At 49.7% G+C, this 20,603-nt stretch overlaps 1 protein-coding gene across 3 annotated transcripts; it reads right to left on the reverse strand.

The window, feature by feature from the left end:
* Positions 1-19,101, reverse strand: SLC31A1 (solute carrier family 31 member 1). Of its 3 annotated transcripts, none has more exons than XM_061378025.1 (6): positions 18,793-19,101; positions 9,921-9,982; positions 4,502-4,658; positions 2,532-2,604; positions 1,973-2,141; positions 1-1,305 (listed from the first exon to the last, which is right to left on the reverse strand). In XM_061378025.1, the coding sequence occupies exons 3-6, from the start codon at positions 4,595-4,597 to the stop codon at positions 1,104-1,106; spliced, it is 540 nt and encodes a 179-aa protein (XP_061234009.1). In that variant the 5' UTR covers positions 4,598-4,658; positions 9,921-9,982; positions 18,793-19,101; the 3' UTR covers positions 1-1,103. The 3 variants fall into 3 exon arrangements, with proteins under 3 accessions (XP_061234009.1, XP_061234008.1, XP_061234007.1); XM_061378024.1 differs by lacking the exon at positions 18,793-19,101 and adding an exon at positions 10,187-10,441; XM_061378023.1 differs by lacking the exons at positions 9,921-9,982; positions 18,793-19,101 and having other exon boundaries at positions 4,502-4,800.
* Positions 19,102-20,603: the final 1,502 nt, after the last annotated feature.

Consider the following 20,603-nt stretch of genomic DNA (forward strand, 5'->3'; position numbering starts at 1 on the left):
TCTGAGTCAGGAACACTTTTTAGTCAGCTCGAACTGCTCCAAATTTCACCTGAGAAGAGACCAAAGCCTGCTCAGTTCTATCTTTTCTTTCTTCTCTTCCCCAGATCTCTCCTTTACAGGAACACGACTGTTTTACCTCCTTCATCTCCACCAGGGAATGCCTGCTTCAGACATCTTAACCTTTAGTGTCATGAAATCATTATTTAGCTCTTGCCTCATTTACAGAACTAGTTCAACCAGAGCCCACCTGTAGCTCCACCCAGGTGCAATCCAACATGAAGTAAATGCAGGCTCAATGGGTTATTTACAGTCTTTTTGCCCTGTAAATACACAATTGTCCTGCATCTACTCCATGTATTTCCATGACTGGGAATTGAAAGCAGCCAAACCTAAACATTACCACCTGAAGCTGAGTAATGCTGCTGGACACATCCAGTTATCCAGTATCATACACAGATGGGCTTGGGGACAGGCCATTGAGACCCCAGGTAACACACTTACATCAAGTACTCCCTTGCAGCACACACCTGAGCATGTCTGAGGTGCAGCACCAAAACTTCCTTCTGCATCAGAAGGTGTCACTGGCCCCAAAAGCCACAGTGCCAGGGAGATGTCCCCTGGCATCCTGTACAGCTTGAAACAAGTAGAATTAAAACAGCCATTCACACATGTAGCTCCACGGGTGACTCTGGTCTTTCCCTGCTGTTCATGAAACCCTCCCAGATGAGCTTTTACAATTTAAAAATAAAACGCTTTTTGGTTGTTTTTTGTTTTTTTTTTGTTTTGTTTTGTTTTCTTAAAGAATAACTTCTACATTTCTGTCAGCCAACTAATTTCAATCACAGAATAATCTAAGAGTAAAGCAAATCCTGGCCCAGAGTGGCAACCATGGGACCCTCGAGTCAACACTGCTGCCCTGCAGCAAGGGAGCAGCACACCCCAGCTCCTCACATCCCTGCACCCCAGCCAGGACCCTGTGGTGAACTCCAGTGGATATTCTGTACATTGATTCTCTGTCAGCTTAGGAAGGATCCCTCCCTTCAAGAGATCCCTTTTGTTCAAGAGAGCAGTGGGGTGGAGAGGCTTCTGGGCAGTGTCCACTGTTAATGGCAGTGCTCTGTGATATCCACAACAACCTCCTTTTTCCAGCTGAAGAAAAAATAGCCTATCCCTGCCCCGGCGGCCACGGCTATGCAGAGGTATCCGTTGTATGTCATGAAGATCAGCATGAGGAAGTAACTGACCACGACCTGGACGATGTGCAGCATGGTCTGCAGGAGGTGAGGGACGCTCAGTATCTGCTGTCTGGGAACACAAACCCCAAAGAGCAGTCAGCATCCGTGAAACACAGGCAGGAAAACACACATCCCCCAAAGAGAAAATGCAGCTCAGCTTAGGCTGACAGGATGCCAGGAGGGTGTGAGGTGGCACACAAGGTAACAGAGCAGCCTGGACACAGACTTCTGCATCCATCTGTCCTGTGTGACTGCAGCTTTCCCCCTAGAGCTGACTGATGGCAAAGACAGCATGGTGCTTACCAGGAGGACCACAATTTTACCTGAGAAACAGAGCTCTACAGCTTATTTTACCCCCACATTCAATAAGCAGAATGGCTTTTCTCTGAGTACAGGCTCTATCTACCTGTCAGCAGAAGGATCCCAAGAAATTCCTGGCAGAGTCACTTGTCCCTAACACCTAAATTCTGTTCATGGGAACTCCCTGAACATGTTTAACAACTGCTGTGGAGAATAACCAGGCTTATCTGACTCCTTGCTGCTTTCCTCCTCTTGTTGCCCACATCCTGAAGGATGGGCAGGTGACTGCAGCACAGCATGGAGCCATGTCCCACTCTGCAGCCATTACACTTTGTAGAGGATAATACTGCTTGCATGAAGTGTTTCTTTTTCTGTCCCCATTTTCATCTTTGTCAGCTGCTGAAGAAATGTGTCTTAGAATGAAGGGAAATTCTTACCCCACAGTTTTGTGTGTCTCCATCAGGATGGTGCCGTTGGGACCTGGCACTGGCATGGAATTGTAGCGAATGCTGACCTGGGATTTACGGAGCAGACACTCCCGGGCAATCTTAAGACCTTCATAAAACATGGCCAGGAAGAAGACAGCCACAAAAGCACCAGCCATTTCTGACAAGAGAGGAGACGTTATTGTATCTGAGCAACAGGAGACATTTGCTTCAAAACACACCAGAAAAGGCACTGCGTGAGTCCACAACCACGTCCCACTGCCCAGGCTATGGCTGGGCATGCACATGTGGGTGGTAAACGTGAGTTTCAGACAAGCACTATCTGGCACTCCACCCATGAAGTGAAACCAGCGCTCATTTTTGTAGTAAAACCAGTCAAATTCTTGAGCTACACAAAACATCTCCCCTTTTCTTTCACCCCACAGATGCCATTTCAAACACACTCAGTGCACTGTGCCTGTGTGGCTTTGGCATCAAGAGCAAGTTGGTTCCTGAAACATTCACCACTGGTAAACCTTTTGTTGGGACCGGACAAGAGAGTTTTACTAACCTCCAGGACTATTGATTATAAGTCCAGAAAACAGCAATGGCACACTCTCATAGCCGAAGTGGAAAGTCATTGCCTGCCCAAAACATAAAGAACATCAAGATGAGCCTGAGGAGCTCATCCTGAGACAGAGCTCACAAGATTCAGCAAAGGCTTTCGTGTTACAGCAAGCACTTGAATCCTTTCAGTCAGTCACCAGAGAGACTCAGAGAAGCTCCTCAGTTAATCCAGTGTAGCACACACAAGCGAGACATGGCCAGTGATGCTCCAGGTTCCAGTTCCAGTGGGCAGCTCTTTGAGGCAGTGCCCCTGGGCACATCTGTCCTTTACAGTACCTGCTACAGGAAAATGCCTTCTCCTTGCTTTCAGAGTTCCTCTCTGCAACACCAGAAGCAGTCAGGGACTGGGGATGTCTCTGTGGAGCTCACCCCTGCTGTGCAATGACTGTTCATGGCCTGGGGTGCACAGAGCACTTTCTTCCCCTAACCCTGACCTCATGTGAGCTTATATAGATAAAGGTTTCTGTAGCTGAATCCTCTGGCCCCAGACTCTTGTCTCCCTACAGAACCTCCTAATATCCTATGGGAAACAGAGGCTTAAATACCGGTACAACAAGGAGTATATAAATCAGGAGCACAGCTTCCCCTGGGTAAAAATAAGAGCTCCTGAACGTGCACAGTGAATGAATGCTGTGTGAAGGGGAGCCAATGATCCCCGGCCAGCTGGGATTAATGTCATCTTCCCAACCAGATACGTACACCACAGATGATGAGCTTCACAAGGGCATCAGTGACAACACTGGACTGCAAGTCCCACCAGCAGCCCTGGCTTTGCACTGAGCCATGCTCCCCAAGGGGAGGCAGCTCTGGTCCTCTCCTGCTATGACCCTGAGGTGTAAGCAGAAGCAGTGATTCTTGCTGCCTTCTTCACGGCACACAGCTGAGCAAACTCTAACTGAAGGCTTGCAATGTATCCAAGTACATTCCCATCTGGAAGGGAAATGCACTCTCTCTCCCTTCCTTTCAAAGTTTAACCCTAAAGAGTCAGGTTTTAATAACCTGAAACTCACTCCAAAAGTACTTAGAAAAGGGAGAAAAAGCTGAAAACATCCCGAGAACTGGTTACACACAAACACACATCCCTGGTCATCTCCAGGGAAACTCTGGCCAGGATCTCTGCAAAGCTTCTATGCGGTCAGCACACCCAAGTCTGAACCTGTTTAAATCAGAGTTAGCTAGAGCAGCAGGATTCAGCAGCAACACAGCCTTAATGCCAACATGGCAAAGAGCCCTGGTAGCACTTTGCTCCCCAAGCGCAGTGCATATCGAGTTCAGAAGGAAAAGGGCACAGGGGCTGATCGTGTGCAGGTCTGCACAATCTATCACACTGGTGTGCAGCCCCCTCAGTGCCAGTTAAGGCTTTTGCTAACACCAACAGCCTGGAGAACTCCATCCGTGTCTGTTTCTTGCAGGAAATAGCTTACTTGGCATTTCTGCCTTTAGCTGGCTGGAGAGCAGACACCAGGCTGTCTGCTAGAAAGGTCTTCGCTGGAAAAGACCATTTTGCCGCAGGCTTTCCAGCTCTGAAATGCATTTTGTGTTGCCTATCACCTCCTGCCACACCTTCATTCCAGAAGAGCCACAAGGGGGCCTGGGTTTGGGTCTTAAGAACACCTTCCAAAGCTAAGCTTAATTTCTGATTAAACTTAAGCCCTGGCACAGGGTGCCCAGAGAAGCTGTGGCTGCCCCATCCCTGGCAGTGTTCAAGGCCAGGTTGGACACAGGGGCTTGGAGCAAGCTGCTCCAGTGGAAGGGGTCCCTGCCTGTGGCAGGAGTTGGAGCTGGAGGAGCCTTAAGGTCCCTCCCACCTGGACCAGTCTATGATTCTCAAAGAGCACAGTCCTTAAGATGACAACTCACTCTGAACCACAGATAAGGAAAAGCTCTCTGGTTAACTACAAATTTTCCACTTACCGTCATCATCATGTCAGATCCATGGCTGTGTTCTGAGGATGCCATTGCGTGGTGATGTTCAGGAGGATGAGTGGCTGGAAACTTGGAGCTGTTCATGTGGTGATCGTGAGGTATCTTTACCACAGAGATTCCAAAAGGCACGTAGACAAGTGGAACCCTGAGAAGGAAACCAAAACCACAATAAGCACTTCTCTAATCAGAATTATGGTTTCTCTGGTGCTACTGCAAGAGAAAATACTCTAAGCCAATGACAGGACAGGCTTCTGAAGCATCCTCATGGTCCTGCACTGGACTACAGAGGACACAGAGCAAAGTGAGCAGGACAGTTTAAAGGAGATATGTCCCTCTGAGCTTTACCTCATCCTACTGCTGCACCACCCTCAACCCTCTTGCCAGCAAGGCAGCCTAATGTGATTGAGGTAGCACATGGGGACAAGTGCTCAGTATAAAGGAATATTTCTCGTCTGTAAAAGGACAAAAAACCCCACGTCTCTTCTCAATTGCAGTCATGCAAGATGCAAAAATACCTCAAGCCCCATTTTAAATTGTGTATACTAAGGAATCAGATGTCAATATTTCTCCTAATTGACAGTTACACATTTATTGGGGACATGTTTAACAAAGAAATTATGTTAGGTGGTACAAGACCTATTACCAGGCAAAGGTCTGCAACAGCCCCAGGCAATCCAATTTCGTTTCCATGAGCTTTATGTTGTCACATCTCCCCTCTAATCACATCACACGCAATGAGAGAAACACTCCAAAGGCTGCCAGTGCAGATCCCTAATCTGGTTACTGCAAATTAGTGTGTCTGGACACACTGCATTAAAAATACAGCTCTTGGGTAGATGGGGACATGGCTTCCACACTCTGCACCCAGCGCAGCCCTAGATGGACTCAGGACAATTTCTGGTGTGAAAGAACAGCCTGGTTTGTGTTGGAAGGGACCTTAAAGCTCATCCACCTCCAACTCCTTCCACTGGAGCAGCTTGCTCCAAGCCCCTGTGTCCAACCTGGCCTTGAACACTGCCAGGGATGGGGCAGCCACAGCTTCTCTGGGCACCCTGTGCCAGCGCCTCAGCACCCTCACAGGGAAGAGCTTCTGCCTAAGAGCTCAGCTCAGTCTCCCCTCGGGCAGGTTCAAGCCATTCCCCTTGGCCTGTCCCTACAGGCCCTTGTCCCAAGCCCCTCTCCAGGTTTCCTGCAGCCCCTTTAGGCACTGGAGCTGCTCTAAGGTCTCCCCTTCAGGAGCCTTCTCTTCTCCAGGCTGCCCCAGCCCAGCTCTCTCAGCCTGGCTCCAGAGCAGAGCTGCTCCAGCCCTCGCAGCATCTCCATGGCCTCCTCTTGTGCTGCTGCCCCAGAGCTGGATCAGGGCTGCAGGCGGAGTCTCCCCAGAGCACAGCAGAGGGCAAGGATCCCCTCCCTGAGCTGCTGCTCATGCTCTGGGGGTGCAGCCCAACATATATATTATGAAAAGTCACCAGGTGGAAGGAGCCACCTGGGAACACCATCAGGCTTGAAATAACAGCATCTCTCAGTGTAACAGAACCAGGTAGAGGCAAGCCTCACGCAGTCCAGGTGAGACAGCACTGAACATAAGTACTGACACTGCTGTTCCAGACCCTGTCTGCAATCCTGTGTACCCCCGTACTCCACTGAAGTAAAACCAAGTGAAATAAAAAGCAAAGTACAGACACTTTAAATCAAAGTTTAAGAAAAACCTGAGATGAAGCTGTCCTGGTTTGGGCTGGGATAGTGTTAATTTTGTCCCTAGTAGCTGGTGCGGTGCTGGTAACACACTGATGGTTTAGCTGTTGCTCAGTAGCACTCACCCTGATCAAGGACTTTTCAGTCTCATGCTCTGCCAGTGAGGGGGGGCACACGGAGCCTGGAGGAAGCAGAGCCAGGACACCTGACGTGAAGCAGCCAAAGGAGTATTCCATCCCACAGCACATCATGCCCAGGATAGAAACTGGGGAGGTTGGCTGGGAGGAGCCAGCCGCTGCTCAGGATGAGCTGGCATCAGTCCGTGGGTGGTGGGAATTGTACTGTGTGCCACTTGCTCTTCTTGGGCTTCACTCCTCTCTCCCTTTCTCCCTTTTTATTTCCTCTTCCTATCATTATATTTCACTTTATTTCCATTATTAAACTGTTTTTAACTCACTGGTTTTACCTTTTTCCAGCTCTCCCCCTGAATTCCACCAGTGGCTCCACGGTGCTCAGGTGCTGACTGGAGTTAAACCCCAACAGAGATGTGCTTCCTCCCAGATCAACCACCAGGAGTGCTTACAACTGGGGAAAAGGAGCTTTCTAAGCTAAAAGCCACTATGGTGTTTGAACAGATAGGTGTGGATATACAGAGACTGGAAAGGGGAAATGAAACTCCAGAGGAGCTTTCAGTAAACAAACCCTGAAGGGCAACCAGCCCATGGTAGAGCTGGTTCTGAGACAGTGGTCTGATGCAGTGGTGTGCAGGAACCATTGGTGGTGCAGGACTTGCAGCCTGGTAGAGCATCAGTGACACAGCATCTCAACAGGCTTTGAAGTTAAGACGGTCAAGGACAGAGGTTAAGGACTGGGGAAAGATAAGGAAACGAAGCCAGCAGTGCTGGGGGAGAACTCAAGTTCTTAATTAAATTAAGAATTAATACTCATGCGAGCAGCCGCTCACCTGACACCAAAAAGCATTCCCAAAGGACAGCTACAGAACGCATGGTGAGATTTTCACACAGCACAGCTTTGAAGATGATCCCATTCAGAGATGAAATGTTCAAGCACTGAAGTCCCCAAGTACAAACATTTGGGAAAGGAAGCCTGTGCCAAGACACACAAACTTCAAATTGTCTTGTGCAGCAGGGAAGGAAGAAGAACAGCCCAAGGGAATTACACCATGGGATCAAAGGTGAGTGCTGCAAGAGGAAAGAAGTAAAGGGAGAACTTCCCCTCTCCCCATCTAAAACTCATCTCCTCCCTCTTCTTCCTCCATGTGACTGACACGTTGCTTGTGCTTTGCCTGCAACATTCCTGGTAGCAACTACTGTCCAATTCCATTATTTATTCTTCTCAGGATCCAGTGCTCCTGCCAAGCTCTGCGGGTTCCAACATGCCCCACATCATCCCTGGCTGTTCACCACATTAAAAACTCCCTTCATGGGCGGGTTGTGTCCAACTGCTCACTGATTTACCACAATGGTCTTCAGAAAGGAGAAACAGGGATGTGTCCTCTAGATATTGACAGGGTACAGGCAAACAAGTGCCTGCATGTGAATGAGCAGAGAGCGGGTAGAGGTTACACAGAGTGAGGCCAGAGGAGGCCATAGAGCTGCTGCGAGGGCTGGAGCAGCTCTGCTCTGGAGCCAGGCTGAGAGAGCTGGGCTGGGGCAGCCTGGAGAAGAGAAGGCTCCTGAAGGGGAGACCCTAGAGCAGCTCCAGTGCCTAAAGGGGCTGCAGGAAACCTGGAGAGGGGCTTGGGACAAGGGCCTGTAGGGACAGGCCAAGGGGAATGGCTTGAACCTACCCGAGGGGAGACTGAGATGAGCTCTTAGGCAGGAGTTCTTAAGATCTATCAATTAGATTTTAGGAAGATGATCTTTCATGTTCCTTCCAACCCAAACCAGCTTGTGATTGTATGATATTAAGTAGAATAAGAGGAAATAACCCAGACTGAGGCACTTGAGCTGCCCTTTGTGTTACTAAAGATAACCAACATGTGGATGCATTCCTGTTTAAAAATAAATCACTTTGAGTGGAACACCCCAGTACAATCAGTCAGTTACAACTTAGGTCTCTACCAGTGCTTTGGGGTAAAACCCAACACCTAGACCAGGAGTAGCAAGAGGTTCATGGCTGTGTAATATTTCAAGTTGCAAACATCTGCTTGCTTGCACAGACCCTAAGGGACAAGCCAACTGAGATAGAGCTGTGTGTATCACAAAGAGAAAGGCACTTCTTAACAAGTCTGACTCCACACCTGGAGGAACTCACCCCGCCGCCATAAGTTTCTATTATTGCCAGCTCTTTAAATAGGTTTAGTCTTGTACAAACCCAGCACTCCAGCAGGTATTTTTGGCTGAATGGGTGACTTGTCTCACCCTGCTCCCATGTTTGCAGAGAGATAGAGAGGCTTTGGCGTGGATTCCTGAGCCCGCCCTGGTGAGGGGTCTGGAGCAGACCCTGGGCTGCAGCAGGCTCAGGTATGTCAAAGCATTACCCACCTGAAGGGGCACAGACCTCAGGGTGCCCCTGCCTCCATGCTGCAGTTACTACACACACATTTCTTCCGTACTCTGCAATAGCTCTACCACATAAGCAAACAAACAGGGTGGGACAGGAGACAGGAATGAGGAAATTCTCTCCAGGGCTTCTTTCTTTCCCTCCTGGTGCTGTCACCCCAGGGAAAAAGAGCCACAGCCTCCATTTCACGAGTCCTCAGATCCTTAAGGAAAACAGCAAGACTCAGAGCTACACACAGGACTTCTCCTTGGAATAGGCCTGACCTCAGCACTCAGGTAGGCTCTGCTCACAGGCTTCTACCCCTCTGCTGCAATGGAATACCCCTGCAGCTGGGTCAGGGAGATGTGCAGCCTGGAGCAGCACCTGACAACAGCAACCTCCCAAGCTCAAGCTCAGCATCAGGTTGTACTTTCACCCTCCACCAACATGTAACCAGGCTGCCTCATCCCACACACACACCAGGAAGCCACCTTAGCAACTCCAGGGCACAGGAAAGGGAGGAGAGACAGTTATCTTCTGCCAGTGCAACAGAAACAATGGGCAAATGGGCTGGGCCTGCTGAGATGCCAAACACAAAGCAGTCTTCTCAAGCAGGTCTTAACCATAAGCTGATGTACATTATACAGAACCTCCACCAGGATTTCTCAGTCCGTTGCTTCTGCCCTGTTCACTGAGCATCCTGCCACTCCTGCCACAGTTTTTCCTGTGGCAAACAGCCTTCCAGACCCCCAACACAGGTAACACCTTTTAATGCAGAAACACAGGACATGCACAAACAAGACAGACTATGGGATGAATCTGCCAAGCTCCCTGAAAGTGCTTTACAGATCAGCTGGGTCTGAAACGTGGTGTGCAAACAGCTTCCTTAAAGCCACATTCAAAAGGAGTGAAACCCCTTTCTGAATCAGAAGTCTGACAGGATTAACAACAGAGCCCTACATCAACACTCATTAGAGCAGCAAGCCCTACCCTTCAAAACAGTGCCTCATCTTTCCCATGCCAGTGCTGAGAAAGCAAGGAATAAAACTAATTCCAGTGGCTGTGCCCAGAAGTACCAGTGCCTTAAGAAAACTGTCTTCAGTCTCCTTTAAGCCAGTTACTGGTTCACCAGAGCCATGCTGATGGGGCTGGCTCCTGTGCAGCAGCCTCCAGAGTCTTGCCTCCACACAGCTGGAGTGATTCTTACCTAGGGTCTCTGCACCAGTGCTGCTGGTAGCCAGAACAGGGTCAGGAGCTCCCTCTGTTCTCCTGAAAAAAAAGGGAGAAACCCCAGGTAAGATTTAGTGAGAATTCAAATGAAAGCTCCCTAGAGTAATCCAAGGGAAAAAAGGTCAGAAATAACATGTTGGAAACATCACGTCCGCCTCAGTCCTGCATGCCACAAAGGAATGCCACATATAAAACACGTGAGTAATGGAAAAGGCAACCAAAAGTTATCAGTGCTCTACTTACAGCAGCCCAGCTGGCAACCGTGTGAGCTCCACAGGCTCCCAGGCTGTGGTCTCAAGCCCAATCCTTGTTTTTCCCCTGAAGTGCTGTAAATGGAGGTGGGAGGGGAGGCAGGCAGCTGCAGACACTGCTGCACTGTTCCCTGGCTAAACCCAGCTCTCCACTGACTGCTCTGAGCCAGTCACCCTGAGGCTTAAGCACTGCTTCATTTATTCAATTTCCTGGCAAACAGGACGACTTTAACTGCTTCCTTTCCAAAGGGGGCGCTTGCTGGGACTCCCCGGGGTTCCGGGCTTAGCTCCTAAAGGCACATCCTAATCCTACCTGTTCATACACCAGGAGCAGGCAGAGCCCTCCTGGGGCAAGCTGCCTTAGGCACACTAAAGCTTATGGAATCCCAGAGCAGCTTGGGTTGGAAGGGACCTTAAAGCTCCTCCAGCTCCACCCCCTGCCATGGACAGGGACCCCCTCCACTGGAGCAGCTTGCTCCAAGCCCCTGTGTCCAACCTGGCCTTGAACACTGCCAGGGATGGGGCAGCCACAGCTTCTCTGGGCACCCTGTGCCAGCGCCTCAGCACTGGAAAGATACCTGGAACAAACAGATCAGTCTCCAGTAACGCAATGGAAGTGTTCCACAGACACACACTGCTGCTCTCCAACGCCAAAGTTCCCCTCAGAACTCTCCCCGGCAACTTCAGCAACCCCAGGCAGGAACTCAGGCACACAGGAGGGATTGTGATGCAACCACCACACCCCATAATTGCACAGCTCCGCCCTTCCCCTGCTCAACTCCTGCAGAAGGAGCTCTGAATGCTATATTAAAGATTCAAGGGATGTTTGCAAGCTCACAGCAGAGCTGTGGCTTGGCCTGGTCCTGTGTTACCTCCTCAGAGTCCCAACCAAAAGCCTTTACCAGACATTTACGGTTTCCTAAAAGCTCTACACACTAGAAAGGGTTTGGATAAAGAGCAAGGAAGAGAAGGGAATAGCTTGGGAGAGGAGCATGTTGTCCCTCTCCCCCTGTCAGTGGAAGGGGTACAGCTGAGCTGGGCTTCAGAAGCTCTGAAGAAGACAGGTACTCTGGAGGATGTCCAGCTTGTGATGCCCAAGGGTAGAGTGCAGGGAGTGGAAAAGGATGGGCAACAAAAGAGCTGAGCAGGGCTACAGACAGCAGCTTGTGTGCAGCTTCCAAAGGGGCCGCTGCCTGGGCAGCCTGTGACATACACAGATGGAAGCAGTCAGCAGGGATGTGGAAGGGAGACGCAGCCAAGCTGGCAGCATGGAGAGAGAGCAGCTCTTCAGCAGCTATCACACACCGTACGAGCAGGAGATGGGCCCGTGGCAATAACCTCCAGGGCTGTTAGTTTTTGAGGAGGGGAGAAAGCCACGCAGGAGAGGTGATCCTCCTCCATCGAGGATCTCAGGCTGGAACCCTTCCCGCCTGGTCCTGGATGCCGAATGGGACAGCACAACACATGGCACATCAAGAATGTCCCGTTGCTCCTGAGCACACAAGCGATGGCACCCACCCAGGCTCAGACAGACCCTTTCCTCAGGTGCCTCTGACAAACCCTGGAGGCAGGATGTGAGCAGGGAGTGGATCAAAGCCTTCCACCCCCCTCACAGGGCGGTTTGGGATGGAAGATTCAGCCAAGGTTCAGCTCAGGCGCTCGGCACCACAGCCACATCCCACTGCTGGGGCCAACAGACACCCTCTGCGAGTCCATGCCCCTGCCCTGGAGCGGGGGGAACACACGGGGGGTCCGTGGGGCTCTGCCCTGCCAAGTGGAGTCGTTCTGCTGTTTTCTCACATTTATCTGAGCTGCAAAGCCCCCTCCTGCAGGGCTCTGGCTGCCACCCCTTGCTTGTGTTGTTCTAACCAAACCCTTGTGTTTCTTTCCCGCACTGCACGTTTCCAATACACATTTGTCCCTCTCATAGAACCGCCCTGTCACAACTGCCCGTCCACATAACTATCACACAGCACTCATGGACATGGCAGAAAACCCTCTAAAGTGGTCCCATTTCAGACCACAGGTTCCAACTGAGATCCTGGCCCACACAGGCTTCCCAGAGTCACACATTATTTGACAGCTTGGTGCAGTCATACACATTAATCTCCTTTTAATTAAAATTAAGATGAAAAGAAGTTAATGAAGTATCAGCATGGGTTCAAGCCCTTAGGTGCTGTGCTTTATGAACTACAGCTCTAGAGCTAAGGCAGAGCTGGTGGCTTTCACTCAGCACAACCCACATCACTCGAGGAGGGGCCAGAGCTCTTCCTCTCAGCATGGCCACAATCACATCCCTTTGATGGGGTTTATTTTCATAGCAAGCTTGTCTGGTCACCTTCTGTTAGAGACCCCGCTTGATCTGCTGCCCTACATGGGGACGGTCACTCCTCATCCTCCAGCCTCTGCAGACTCCTCAGGAAATCCCTAAATATTTGAACAAGAAGAAGAAAACACAACCAAGGACAGAGTGTTCCTTACAGGACAATGCCCTGAGCTCCATGAAGCACAGCACCACACCAGCCCATGTCATTATCAAGCCCAGTGAAGTGAAAGGCAGGAGAAAACAAGCCTGCAGAGCAGAAACCCCAAGACCAAGACTGATCAGAGGAAAGGCTGACAAGTGCTGGCAAGAGATGTGTATAGATGGAGAAAATAACGGAGAGTTAAGTAGGCTGAGCAAGAACAGCCTCCTCTGCAGCCAAGCGTTTTGCTCATACCAGACTCCAGAAGATGGAAAAGCAATAAAGGAAGGATACTACTGAGAAGCACGGCAAAACTGCAGGGTCCTTGCCAAGATTCTCCTGGCTCTTAACCTCGTTTCTGCAAGAGGACTCTGATGCTGACAGCCCAGGCTCAATCACCTGGAGCACACACAGAGCTCTGCACTGAGACCACGAGTGCTCCTGGGCTGGCGGTCCCAAACCCTAGCCTGACAGTTAGACTAGATGACTGTTGTATGTCCCTTCCAACTCAGCTATCCCATCCTGCCCTACAGCGGCTCCTCCGCTTGTGGTGGCCACCTCTCAGTCCTTGCCTCAGTGGAGCAGGTTACTTCTACAATGAGCACATCAACATTAAGCAAGAGGTGACAGAACCAGCTCCTTGGTTTGTCTCACGAACAGTGGGTCAGCAATGCAGGGAGTACTACATCAGCTCAGGCATCAGCAGGAACTCCCCTTATCCGTGAGAGAATCCCGGGCACATTCCCACACAGATTAGAACATGAAGTTTTTCTTTGACAGCAGAAATGCAATCCTTGAGACCGATCCATGCCTCTGCCTACTGAGCCAAATCTCTGGGTCACCACCTCTACATGCTCCCTAGGCTGCCCCACTCTTGGCAGGACATGAGGCAACCCCACCTTCTCCTCAGCACAGCAGCCATGAGCTGCTGCTTCCTGTCCCCCACATAGTGCTAGAAGTGAGAATGTTTGTGGAGGTGGGTGATAGGCTTTGGAGCTCACAGCACAGCACTGGGTATACCCAATGAGATCGTTTTTGTGCAACTACAACAGTCCATGTCCCAAGATGCAAAACAGTAGGAAGAGCACGACATCAGGAATGGCACTGGGATTGGAGCTGGCAGCTCCTGTGAACACCACCAGGTACAAGCTTGCAATGTGCAGATGCTGCTCAATACTCATTTGTCATAGAAGCATGGTGCAAAGGAGCTATTCTGAGTGATGGACGGATGGGAAAGCTGTAGTGGTGAACTGTGTGCATGGCTCTTACCCACACACAGGCAGGACACAGCAAACAAGTGTTGGCGAAACACATCAGAAATAATGCAAATTGAAGTATTCTGCTAACCCAGCAATGACCTGCTACCACCCTGGTCAAACATGAGTACTTCCAACCTGAGCAAGCCCAAATTAACCCATGTCCACAGTGGGATGCTTTCAAAGGCCCTGAGCACATTTGACCCTCGGCTGTGTTTGATCACCCCAGCTGGAGAGATTGTTCTGAGGTGAGCAAGTCAAAAGTGCAGCTCAGGAACAAAGCACAGCTCTCCTGGCGCAGAGCCTCCCCTCTGCCAACCACAGTGGAGGGCCAGGAACAGACATGTCAAACACAGGTTGGATTCCTCACCGCTAGCAAACGCCAACAGACGTTAGTCAGCATTCAGAGGGGTGAGATGCAGCATCGGCAGACACACAACTCGAGTATTGGCAAAGGTGATGCCAACTAAAAGTGATAAGGATCACAGAATCATCACAGAGTGGTTTAGGTCGGAAGGGAATTTAAAGCTCACCCAGTTCCACCCCCCTGCCACAGGCAGGGACACCTTCCACTAGAGCAGCTTGCTCCAAGCCCCATCCAGCCTGGCCTACCAGCTTCCAAAGCAGAGAAGGTGCCATAAAAAGCTGACTCAAGCACTCATCTGGAGAGCAAACCATGGTGTTAAGAGATGCCAAAACTGACACAGGATGCTACGTTACAGTTTCTTTATACAACATCCAGGCTAATGACTCCTACATCATGTCAGACACCAGAACTCCTTATAGCCAATGCCAGCGTGGATTCAGAACTAGTACTAACAAGTCTCCATCAAAGGCAATTCCCAGGAGGCATCGACAGAAGAACCTCTTCATCAGCCATGTGCATGCCAAAGACTGCTGAAGCAATTACCCCAGGTCCACAGCCTGGCAGGCCACTTATCCCAGCTCCATCTCTCTTCCTCAGATCATCCAGAGTATGAACACCACCCCTGTCATGATACGTAACCCATGTCACAAAGTGCCCAGTATTCAGCATCTAGGGAGCAGAAACCCAAAGGTCTCCTCTTCCCCACAGGAACCAGGCTGTGTTTAAGCAGAGATAAGGCAGAATGGCTTTAAATCCCAGTGGCTTCACAGGCCCTGCTGGGATGTGGGGACAGCTGAGAGGTGCCTGCCTACTGTGCATGACCGGTCAGAAACCACCCGAGGACCTCGCGCTCACTGGTCAGCAGAAGCTGTCCAACCCTCATCCTTACTGATGGAGAGAACCAGGACAGCAGCAGGGCAGAGGAGACACAAAGGAAGTGCCGTGTGACCCGTATTTTCCAACATTATGTAATCTCTTGAACAAATAGGACACTTCCTTATCCTCTGTGTGGTTTCTGCAGGGACATTACACAACCAAGAACAAGAATGTTGAGCAGGGAGATGTGATCCACGCAGCCAGACAGCAGGAAACGTCCTGCTGCCTTGGTGTATGCTGAGGAATGAGTGAGACACAGTCATACAATCCCAGCCTGGTTTGTGTTGGAAGGGACACAGCTTCTCTGGGCACCCTGTGCCAGCGCCTCAGCACCCTCACAGGGAAGAGCTGCTGCCTAAGAGCTCATCTCAGTCTCCCCTCTGGCAGGTTAAAGACTTCTAAGACTTGCAATAGGCTTAAACACTTTTTAATCTAAAAATACTAGTATCTGCAACCATAAATTGCAAGATTTGCATCATGTATCCCGCGAGATTGCACAACTTCCACTTCCTTAGAAAGCCCAAGCCTAGTGAAGAATTTCACTTCATCTTTTATAGGCCCCAACCAAGAACAGCTTCCAGCATGGATTCTTCTACCTATCACAGACTTAACGAAGGGAAAACCTAAATCTTAAAATGGAAGCAAACCCCGTTTGCACACAAGATTCTTCACAGTGCTCATGAATTCAGCACCAGATTCCTGCAGGTTCACACCGCCCCCAGCACTGGTATGTATGAAAGGAGCCAGCCCATCTCATGTGAAAAGGTGCCTCTGCCCAAGGGATAAGCAGATGTGTTACTGTTTGTGACCATCCAGTGGCCACATGCAGAAGCATTTAATCCCTAAGGAACACTGGGTATAATAGAATAGCAGCCAGGGTACTGCTTCCAAGTCAGTACCTTATCAGCCGTTGCTCCAGGGTTTCCTGAGGTGGGAAGCACACGCACCAGCTTGAACAGCAAAAACAGCTCTGACCAGACTTGCTTCACATGGAGCCTTCCAGCCTTAAGCCTTGTAAGACTGTAAAATAATCACAGGAGACACGAAAGACTTGCTTGAGTGAGCCCAGAGGAGGCCATGGAGATGCTGCGAGGGCTGGAGCAGCTCTGCTCTGGAGCCAGGCTGAGAGAGCTGGGCTGGGGCAGCCTGGAGAAGAGAACACTCCTGAAGGGGAGACCTTAGAGCAGCTCCAGTGCCTAAAGGGGCTGCAGGAAAGCTGGAGAGGGGCTTGGGACAAGGGCGTGTAGGGACAGGCCAAGGGGAATGGCTTGAACCTGCCCGAGGGGAGACTGAGCTGAGCTCTTAGGCAGAAGCTCTTCCCTGTGAGGGTGCTGAGGCGCTGGCACAGGGTGCCCAGAGAAGCTGTGGCTGCCCCATCCCTGGCAGTGTTCAAGGCCAGGTTGGACACAGGGGCTTGGAGCAAGCTGCTCCAGTGGAAGGTGTCCCTGCCTGTGGCAGAGGTTGGAGGTGGATGAGCTTTAAGGTCCCTTCCAACAGAAACCACTCTGTGATGCTGTGATTCTAAACTGAAACCAGGAGTCAGCAAATGCATTCCCAAGCAAAAGTTTCCTCAGCTGCAAAAATGCAACATGACTCAATGTGGCCCAAAAGTGCATCACCTGGCCTTTAATACAGGTGCCAGAATGCAGACGATACCCACCACCATCATAAATACCTTTGTCTCGCATAGATAAAACTAATGCTGAGGGTAATAAATGGGTGGTTTATTACAAGCCTCATAAAAGAGAGCCTGAAGTCCATCAACACAGATGGTTCAGGAGATTCACGCAAGGATGATTCCCAGACCTTACCCTCTCTCCCCCTGTTCCACAGATCACCACAGGAGGACCACTGGTTAAGATTTTCAGTCAGAGAACCACTGGGATTTAGGAGACCTCCTGCAATGATCTAGTCCAAGCTCCCTGCTCAAGCAGGCGTGGTGGGAGCAGGATGCCCCCCATCAGCACCCTTCTGAGCATGACACCTGCACATCTAGGTTGATACCCTGCATACATTGAGGACTTATCTGTTGTTGCAGAGATGGCGAGAAGCAGCTCTGTGCTCTGGAGAGCTGGACCCAGATACAGATCCTGTAGTTGAACCAAAAAGCTCCTGTTCTTGAGCACCCTGCAAATCCTTTGGCAGAGAACTCTTCCCTCCTGGGAACCTGGGCAATGCCTGGGGCACAGCAGCACAGTGGTAACAAGTTAATGGGTCAGCTGATAACAACCCAGCACTTACACAAACCTCCACACCCGTAAAACAAGCTCATTTTTCCCCTCTGGCTGCTTTTCAACATCATGATGAGACTTAGCCCAGGAAGGGCAACATCTGTTTAAGTTCTGAACTGGCTTCCAGGTATGGTTTGAGAATCTCACTAGAAGAAAACCACCCTCTAGAACTTGGTGGTAATTTTGAGGAATCTCTTCCACACATGATACAAGAGACACCGGTTTAAGCAATTCACACACATTTTTCCATGTCCAGTACTGCCACACACTCATCAAAGAGAAACACCCTCATTGTGCCATTGGCTTCCACCACACGTGAATGCTTCCTTGACCAACAACCTCAGGAGCATGTTTCATCCCTTGCTTTTCACATGTAAGCAGTTGTTTGCCTGCAGTGGCTCCTCAGATGTGTGTCCATGTGCAAACACAGCATTTTAAGGTGGCCACTCAAGCATTCACCTTCCCTGGGGCTCACACGTTCTGGCCTGTGCCAGATGTTGCCGCAATAGCCCTGTGCTGTTGATGTCAGCTCCTACGGGAACACACTGGGGCTTCCAGCTCGAGCTCTGGTGGGTCAGGGTCACCTGCAATGCAGGCTTTTGACTATAGACCTGATAGTTTGTAAGAATGACTTCTAGAAAGATGCATTTCCTGCTTGCAGAAGGGAAATGAATGCGTGTTCACTGCCTTGTGCACCAGTGACTCTCCCTCACAACAAAACCTTGCTCCACCACAGCCAGGAACCAAACTCAACTGCTCAAAACACCTCCTGTTTTGAGAAGCCTGAAGCTGTTTCTGAACAAAACCCAGGGCAGCAGCAGCAAAATCCATCCTGCTGTGTTTTCAATTAAGCCCAGGAAGTCAGTCTCTGAGTTTGGTTAAGACCAAACTATACATCACCACAGGCATATTCCTACTCTTCCACCATGATCTTAAACAAGAAAGAGGATGGAACATGTGACATACAAATAGCTCCCAGGTAGTAATGCAAATACTTGCAGAAGTTTGGAGAACAAATCCATAGCCCTAGTCCATGGAACAGAGCACCCCTGCATTTTCACTGTGCGAAATGCCAAAATACAATCCCACCTTCACTCAAGTCAGGAAGGGAGAAGACCTCCTGCCATACAAAGCAGAGGGAAAGGGCAACCAAACCAAGCCATTCTGTGAAGGAACTTGTCTTTGGAAGAGCCTTGGCCTCGTGGCGCTCTTCTGACAGGACCACCTCTAGGGCATGGAATGCTGGAACGAACAGCCATCAACAGGGCTTTTGTTTCAGTTATGAGTGAGTCCAGGACCAACCTTCAACCATGGCCTTTCCACACAGCTTCCAAACCCCTGCGCTGCCACAGAGCTGCTACTCCAAACAGACATGCTTCAGAGCTCAAAAAGCAAGTACTTACTATTCCAGAGCCAGACTTTCCACCTCCTGACTCCAGGAGAGCAGTTTGTCTTCTCCAAACAGGCAACAAGTCTCAGATGGATCAAAGTTTCTAAACTCACCGATAATGCTGACAAGCAGAACCCGTATCAGTACCTGCATGAAAGGCTAATCATTAACCACTGCTCAGATTTACCTATGAGCACTTTTACTCTGCTTTAAGCCTATTTATTGCCTGACCTACAGCCCATTCCAAACCAGACCCATGACTTGCAGTATGTTCGAATGGGAAATATTTGTGTTCGGCTTCTCTGAGCTGTGCTGAACAGGGGTGAGGGTTGAAGCAGCGGGGATGGGGGGCAGCAGGGATTCCTGCTACATTCTGCTGTGGGGGAAACCACCCCTCACAAAACGTTGACAATCCTTATTGTTACAGCAAAGATTTCATCTGACCCAAGATAAATATTTACTGTTAGGATTATGCAGCCTTCTGAACACAAGCTCATCATGCTAGGACCAGCCCAATGACTGGGATGCTCACAGAAAGATCCACAAACAGCAAAAGCCACTCCTGAGTCTTTCTTATGAGTTCTTTGCAAAAATGCAGAGATTTTAGAACCCCCTGACTTGAAGGGTGTGCAGGGAGGGTGCCTCTTCAGAGGGACATTCCACAGGCCATCTGCACAGATCAGTGCACTCATTCTACCTGACCCTTGGGTATTAGGGTGGGCACTTACTGGAAAGCAAAGGCTGCAGCTCCAGGGGGGGTCTGCACCATCTGCTTTGGTGGTGGCCAATGCCTTCACTTGGAGCTGCTGAAGGGAGAGGCTGCAGTAGTGCCCAGATCCTTTCCCTACGGCAGGGACAAGCAGCAAACCAACAACAGCAACCAGGAAAAGGTGATGGGTGATAGTAGTAGGCGATGTACAATAGATTGTGCAGGAATTCAACGGTGCATACAAGACAAGCCCTGTCAGGGCAGCTGACTCCCTGACCTCCTGATCCCAAAGCTGGCGTCAGCAACTGTGGTGGAAGAGAAAATGTGACAGAGGAGAAGGAGTACAAGGAGTAAGGCTGCACTGTGCTCTGCAATGCACGGGTCTTCACTGGGGGTAGTGGTTTCAAGCAAGATCAAAAGCAAGAGTATGAAAGCAGTGCACATGATCCTACTATCATGATGTACTGGAGGGAATTCAGCAAATTAAGGGAGGTTGTGCTGCTGCCAAAAGGTGTTTTAAACTACTATAAAATACTTACCAAAGAGGCAAACCAGAATAAAATTATGAGGCTTTGCCATCCATCCAGCAGGATATCCTACAGGCACTGCTCTATGCCTCCTATGAAGAGAGCAGCACAAAAATGGCTTTACAAGTACAACCAAACCTGTAGCAGGAACACGAGCATCAATAAGAATAGGAAACACAGTCAGCTATATTAATTTAGATACACTGTAGAGATTACATACATGTTATAGATTATGTATGTTTATAGATTATATTGAACAGATTATATACAGGTACAATTTTTTAAACTGGTTATAAATGACATTCACATCTGTGGTACAACTGTGGCACTTTCTAACACTATATATGTACAAGGTGAAAAGAGCAAAAAGAAAAGCAATTGCTCCAGCCAGCAGGCACAGGAATCAACAGGGCCCTGGCAAGTATGAACTGGTGAGACACAGTAAAGAAAAGATGCTGGGAAAAATTATGCTGGGAAGATGACATTAAAGATTGTAGAAACAGAGAAGGAAGGAAAAAAAGGATGTATTTCATCCCAGCCTTCCACTTCCAGATTAGCTTCTAAACTAGAGAAGTCTAATTCCAGGAC

The sequence above is a fragment of the Neopsephotus bourkii genome, unplaced genomic scaffold (genome assembly GCF_033783945.1).
Source record: "Neopsephotus bourkii isolate Nb327-2 ecotype Australia unplaced genomic scaffold, CSIRO-AGI_Nbou_v1 NB_1761, whole genome shotgun sequence".
NCBI lineage: Eukaryota > Metazoa > Chordata > Aves > Psittaciformes > Psittacidae > Neopsephotus > Neopsephotus bourkii.